This window comes from Telmatherina bonti (genome assembly GCF_933228915.1).
Source record: "Telmatherina bonti genome assembly, chromosome: 4".
NCBI lineage: Eukaryota > Metazoa > Chordata > Actinopteri > Atheriniformes > Telmatherinidae > Telmatherina > Telmatherina bonti.
In genome coordinates, this window is record NC_136622.1 from 41,357,726 (window position 1) to 41,365,225 (window position 7,500).

Below are 7,500 nucleotides of genomic sequence, written 5' to 3' on the forward strand. Positions count from 1 at the left end.
CTGCGTAACCGTGGGGCACTTTCTTTTACACCCGGGACTTCACGCTGCAGCTGCATACCTTTTTCAGCAATTACGGCCGATTTTCGACACCTTACTGTTACAAACCCTTTCAAAATAAAAGCTTTAGCTAAATCAACAATACACAGTACATAAACACTTCCGAACTGATTTCACAATAAAACAAGTATTAGCAAGGTCATTTACACCCAGCGCCGATCTCTAAAATGAAACAGCAATAAGCCATACCGGATGGGTAAGGCGTAATTAGGAAGTGAACTGCTGCTCTGCCACAGAGCCTTCCATGCCACGAACCTTAAGCAGAAGCAAGGAATCCCAGGGAATGACGTAGGGCAACGGACAGTTGGCAATAGATGCAGTCTGCAGCTAACCTATATACAGTGGTTCCCCTGGAGCGATTGGCTGCTGGGAGGGAAAGCTGGAAACTACTAAACAGACACAACTGTGTACTGTTACACAAAGACTTGTGGAGTTGGACTTAGATCCTAACACTCTGACCATCATAACCTCACATAAACACACAGTGGCAGATGATCCTGGTCTGCCTACAAGGGTCCAGTACTACCAGTCCAGGAAAATATTTGGTCTGTAATAAGTCATTTTTCCTGAAACCCTGTTTTATGTGACAAATTAAAGTGTTTAAACAAACTGAATAACAAATATTTGTGTTGTTCAGGCTCAACAGCGAAGGAGTGGAGCTGTTATCAAATTTCCTGCAGGTCAGTAGTCAGTGTTTTGTGTTCTTTTTAACATGAAATGGAAAAAAAAACAACATAATGTTTAAACTTTACTAAAACTGCAGTTTGAAGGCAAGAAGAGGATCTCAGCAGATGAGTCAATGACACATTCTTACTTCAGTAACCTTGGAAACAGAGTGATGTCACTTCCTGACAGTAAGTTCAAATCTAGCTTTTGGCACACATTCATTGCAATATCACAAACTAACTCTGACTGGACATTTCAGCAACATCCATCTTTAGTTTGCCGGAGATTCAACTAAAAGAAGAAACTATTAGACCGTCAACAGCACCTGATCCAGGTAACTAACACATACACTTACTCATGGATGGTGGTGATTTCCTGAAATCCCCAAACATGTACAACTTTTATGCTACTGCTTTATTTCATCCCAGAGCATAGTTAGATCCATTTCACTGTTTTCTTTAATGTTTCAGACTGTTCTTGGGTAGTTTAAAACTCATGCATTCAGTTTCCATGTTGTGTTTTGATCCTCATTTCAGATTATTGGCTCTGTGATTGGACAAATTGGCCACTCCTGTTATGTTGTTCATGAGAGTTATATAAACACATGTACAAACCTTAGTAGAATTCCTCTGGTGCTGAGAATTGAATCAAAAGTTCTCAAGTTCCATGTAAATTTATTAGGAAGAATAAACAAGTATAACAAAGGATAGGTATTTATGTAAAGCTATGTTATATACACATTAAAAGGTTCAAGACAAAAGACCAGGACGTCTGATCTTCATGATATATTGATATATGAAATGAAATGAAATGAAAACTACTTCATTAATCCCCAAAGGGAAATATTATAGTATATAATGATAATAACTAGAGGAGGTCTTGTTCCGGAGGCTGATGGCTGCTGGCAGGAATGATCTTCTGTATCTTTCAGTCTTACATCGGACCTGAAGAAGCCTCTCACTGAACACACTTTGTTGTTTCATCACTGTGTTGTGGAGAGGGTGTGAAGAATCCTCCATCATCTTCATCAGCTTGTGCAGCATTCTTCTTTGGACAATCAGCTCCAGCGGCTCCAGAGTTACTCCAAGCACAGAAGCAGCTTTCTGGATCAGTTTGTTGATTCTCTTCAAGTCTCTGGTTCTGATGCTACTACCCCAGCAGATGCTGCAAAGCTGACTGCACTCTCCACAACAGACTTCTAGAAGATATGCAACATCTTGGTGCAGACGTTAAACCATCTCAGCTTCCTTAAGAAGTACAGTCTGCTCTGACCTTTCTTGTAGATGTAGTCAGTGTTGCATTTCCAGTCCAGTTTGTTGTCCAGCTGAACTCCAAGATACTTGTATTCCTCCACCACCTCCACCTCCTCTCCCAGGATGGAAACAGTGCTTTGTTTATTCTTCTTCCTCCTGAAGTCAACAATCATCTCTTTTGTTTTGCTGCTATTTAATATGAGATGATTGTCACCGCACCATTTAACAAACTGACTGACCAGTTCTCTGTACTCTGCTTCTTGTCCATCCCTGATACACCCCACAACTGCAGAGTCATCAGAGTATTTCTGCAGATGACAGGACTCAGAGTTGGACTGGAAGTCTGAGGTGTACAGAGTGAAGAGGAATGGCCAGAGTACAGTTCCTTGTGGTGCACCAGTGCTGCTGACCTCCATCTCAGACACACAACCTTTCAGTCTCACAAACTGGGGTCTGTTTGTGAGGTAGTCATAGATCCAGGTGGTTGTGGAGGTATCCACCTGGAATTTATGGAGCTTCTCACATAACAAAGCAGGCTGAATGGTATTAAAAGCACTGAGAAATGAAAGAACATGACCCTCAGAGTGCTGCCTGAATGGTCCAGATGAGAGTGTGCTCTCTGGAGCAGGTATATGATGGCATCTTCAACCCCAAGTCCATTACGATATGCAAACTGGAATGGGTCCTGAAAGGTGTTTACTTGCTTGTTGAGGTGAGCCAGTAAGAGTCTCTCCAGGACTTTCATGATGTGAGATGTCAGGGCAACTGGTCTGTAGTCACTTGGTTCAGCTGGTTGTGTTTTTTTAGGCACTGGAACAAGGCAGGAGGTTTTCCACAGCACTGGGACTCTATTTTGTCTCAGACTGGTGTTGAAAAGGTGCTGGAGAATCGGACATAGTTGTTCTGAGCAGGTCTTGAGAACTCTGGGACTGACCCCATCTGGACCTGCAGCCTTGTTCTGGTTCAGTTTCTCAAGTTGCTTCTTAACCTGATTGCAGGAGACAAACAAGGTGGAGGTCTCAGGATGTCCTGATGTGGAGGGAGATGAAGCTGTGTTCTGGTCCATGACTGAGCTGCAGGGTGACAGATTGGAGGCGTGACAGGAAAGCAGTGGGTTTATGGAGGGTGTGTGGTCTGTTGGGCTGGAGGTAGGGGGTGAACTGAACCTGTTGAAGAATATGTTCAGCTCATTAGCTCTGTCCAGACCTCCATCACTGAGGATTGACCAGTGGATCTGGTCCAGCAGGACCAGGACTGTGGACTAACCAGTGGATTTGGTCCAGTAGGACCAGGACTGAGGATTGACCAGTGGATCTGGTCCAGCAAGACTGAGGACTGACCAGTGGATCTGGTCCAGCAGGACCGGGACTGAGGACTGAGCAGTGGATCTAGTCCAGCAGGACCAGGACTGAGGATTGACCAGTGGATGTGGTCCAGCAGGACCAGGACTGAGGATTGACCAGTGGATCTGGTCCAGTAGGACCAGGACTGAGGATTGACCAGTGGATCTGGTCCAGCAGGACCAGGACTGAGGACTGACCAGTGGATCTGGTCCAGCAGGACTGAGGACTGACAAGTGGATCTGGTCCAGCAGGACCAGGACTGAGGACTGACAAGTGGATCTGGTCCAGCAGGACTGAGGACTGACCAGTGGACCTGGTCCAGCAGGACTGAGGACTGACAGGTGGATCTGGTCCAGCAGGACTGAGGACTGACCAGTGGATCTGGTCCAGCAGGACTGAGGACTGACCAGTGGACCTAGTCCAGCAGGACCAGGATTGACCAGTGGATCTGGTCCAGCTGGAGGGAATCGGTAACCGACAGGAGAGCAGTTCCAGTGGAATGACCTCGCCTAAAGCCAGACTGATGTGGATCTAACTGGTTTCTATCATGGAGGAACTGGGAGACTGAAGACGACCCGCTCCAGTAGTGTGGACATGAACGGCACCAGTGGGACCAGCCGGTAGTTTCCAACCTGGACTGGGTTGAGTGTGGGTTTCTTCAGCAGCGGGGTGACCCGAGCTTGCTGGAAGACAGAGGGAAAGACAGCGGATTCCAGAGAGGAGATGATAATATGGGTCACTGCAGATTGATTGGAGGTAAAATGCTCTGCAGGATGTCGGTAGGGACCGGATCCAGAGGACAGATAGTGGCTTTAGAGTTGACTAGAAGTTTAGAGACTTGGTCCTCATTCAGAGGGCAGAAAGAGCAAAGTGAGGCACCACTAGCTGGATGTGGTGGACTGAGCTGGTCAGGCTCAGAGAAGTGATTCCTGATGGTAGCAACCTTTTCAGTAAAACAGGAAGCCAACATGTCTGCAGTCAGCGTGGCGGGAGGCTGAGCAGGAGGTGGAACATTTTCCTTTATGCATTCATACTCTCTGCTTTCCAATCATAATCTAACCCAACTAAGCTCCTTTAGATCCCAAACAAAGGTTCACAGGACTTTTTGTTTTAAGTCTTTTCATCAAATCCTTGGATCACTTTCACATTTTGTGATTTCACAAAAAACTCTGAAAAGAAAAGTTTCATATGATTTTTTTTTTTATTTTGGTCTGGGCTTTAAGTTATCTGTCTGTGGTTGGGTTTAAACCAACCAACCTTTGTATTCTGTTTACTTCCTGTTCCCTGCTTCTGGTCATTAATTGTCACACCTGTCTGTCAATTGATCAATTGGTAGTTTTCAGTTTTGCTACTGTTGTGGTCTTCTTGCTTCTTCTCCATCTTTTGTTTGATTAAAACATCTTTGTTCTGATGCCAACCTGTCCATTAGGAGTTCTGCACTTCATTCCAACATAATCACTTCCTGCTGCTGAAGTTCTTGACAAGAAAAGCTTCACCAAATATTGGTCTTCAATCAGCTGGTTGACCACCACTCTCTCTCACACAAACCTGATGGATAGGATGCCATTTGGTTCATAAAAAACAAGTGATTCTGTTGGAGTTTATGAGGAAGGAGTTCTTTTAAGGGATCATTCAAATGCAACTGCACAATGTAGTTCCACTTCTTTTTATGTTATCTAATTATTACACTTCTTAGTAACTGAGTGGTTGGTTAAGGGTTACTTTAAAAAAAAAAAAAAAACTGGATATGTTGATGCAACTTCTTGGTAAAATCCTCTTCTATCAGGTGATGTTAATTGGTTGCTTTGAAGTGTAGACTCTTTCTGGTGAAATTCAGGTTATAATATGAACTTGTTTTGTTTGTGCAGCTGACAGTCTGGCAAGGAGGAGGAGTCTGCTCTTCTGACATCATAAGGAGGTGACGTCAGCTGCAGGAAATGGAAGGAATGGGATCTTTTTCACTGCTGAGGAAGAGAAAGTGAAAGGAAGAAAATTTCTCATTTAATAAAATGAACAGACCTGCTGCTTACACAGACGCAATAAGTAGTGCTGCTCCCTGACCAATCAGAGGGCAGCACATTTCAGGGCTTCATCTCAGAATGCAAAGATGAACCAATCAGGTTCTGTCTTCCAGTTTCACTGCACAGGTTAAACACAAGCATAAGCATCCTGGAAATCCTGGAGTTAAATGTTGTCCTGGAAAAACCTGGAAACACAACCATGAACTCCTGCATGATACCGCAACACCGTTGTCCAAAGCTGACTGACATAATTGATTATAAGATGAAATCACCATCAGTGAAGAACATTTTAAATATTTAATCAAGCTATGTGTCCGATGGATGTTTTCTGTTGACCAGTCAGGCGTCATTCTGCAGATACCACAGTATATACTGCTATCACTCTATCATATACACAACAGTATATACTACTACTACTACAACATCATTTACTATTACAGTATCTACTAGAACAATATACTGTGGTACTACTACAGTCAGTTTCAGTAGTGATACTGCAGCATATACTGTTACAGCATATATGACAGTACATTCTACAGTACATAGTGGTACTACATTTTCTACTAATACAGTATGTAGCAGTACTACAGTAAATGTGCAGATCAAAGCTAGTTTGGTTGGACTTGATAGTATTTAGTGTCCTTGTTTTATGGTGAATTAAACAGACTTTAAAACTGATCTGTAAACTGGAGCACTTTTTGGTGTGATGTCACCAGAGCATTAATGACATCACATGCCAGAGGACACTACAGGGCTTTGATTGGCTAATTTTTGGTTTAGCAAATTGTCAGTTATGTCTGTTAGAGATTTGAGGTGTACGGAGTAATAAAACTGCCAGTCTGGTCCAATTCAGATTGATCTGTAAGGATTTAGATGTTTATTGATCTGTTTGAAAACACATCAGACAAGAAGAAGCAACCTTTTCTGCCAAAGGTCTGATGTTTTTCCATATCAGAAAAGGTTCATATGATCTTGAGATGAATGTGATTCTGAGGATTTTTTTTATGTTGTCTTCAGGTTCAGGAGTTTGTGAGGTTCAATGTTATTCATGCAGATGTGAATATTTAATTTTTAGACATGAGCAAATATCAGGAATAGAGAAGATCAATAAGAAATTATAAGTGTTTTACTTCCAGGGATCATAGATTTAAGTGTGTTATGTTGTTTTTAATGGGAACTAATGTAAACTAGTGTCAAAAATAGTTACTACAGACAAGTAAATGTGTAAATAAATATGAAAACTACTGCTCAGAATCAAAAAGCTTGAAAACCAACATCTTTTAATATTTACAGAAAACTCCTTTTGACCTTTTTGTTTTTTCTGCATGAAAAGTTTATTTATAATGTGAAAATGGAAATGATGATTTTACTGTTTTGTTTTGTTTTGTTTTGTTTTGTTTTTTTTTGTTTTTTTTACTGATGGAGCATTTTGGACAACTTCCACTTTAAATGTCAGTGGACTCACAGAGCATGTTAATTTTAGGTGGAGCTGCCAGTTGGTGATGAACTCATCCTGTGTTTAGCCTTTATTATTTAAGGCAATCTGGTGATTTTGAGATCCTCTCTGCCATCTTGAAGTAATGGAGTGATTTTATCAAGATGCTACATCTGCCTCTCCCAGGTCTCTGCACAGATTTGGGATTCTTGTTCAATTAAAGTTTCGGAACAGTTTGGAGGGTTGATATAATTATTGATTTGGATTTCAAGCTTGGATCATCGTACTAGGACTTCCTAACCATGCTGATCCTCACAATCATTAGAGTTGTGCAGATTTTCAAATGAGCCAGAAACAATTAATCAAGTTGTTTTCCATATTACTGACACAAAAATATTTTCTCAGCTTTTGTAAATTATTTGATGTGCTTTGTTTTGTTTGACACCAAAGGTATCTGCAATATCCTGGACTGCATGATGGAATTCTTCCAGTTAACATCTATGCTGTTTAAGAAATCTTCCATTTGATAAGAAATCTGTGTATCTGTTGATGTAACACATCTGCCTAATTAAAACGAGAGTACAAGTATGAATATATATACATATATATATATATATATATATATATATATATATATATATATATATATATATATATATATAGTGCCCCAATATGTTTACTACTTGTATTCTGGATATATCTGCATTAGATAAATACATATTAAA

At 41.3% G+C, this 7,500-nt stretch overlaps 1 protein-coding gene across 1 annotated transcript in view; it reads left to right on the forward strand.

Annotated features, from left to right (window-relative positions):
• cdk16 (cyclin dependent kinase 16) overlaps positions 1–7,369 on the forward strand; it is a 94,508-nt gene extending 87,139 nt beyond the window's left edge. Inside the window, exons 14-17 of the mRNA XM_079239523.1 lie at positions 695–737; positions 821–911; positions 983–1,057; positions 5,188–7,369. Of these exons, the coding sequence (XP_079095649.1) occupies positions 695–737; positions 821–911; positions 983–1,057; positions 5,188–5,225 (247 nt within the window). The 3' untranslated portion in view covers positions 5,226–7,369. The remainder of the gene's footprint in view (positions 1–694; positions 738–820; positions 912–982; positions 1,058–5,187) is intronic.
• Positions 7,370–7,500: the final 131 nt, after the last annotated feature.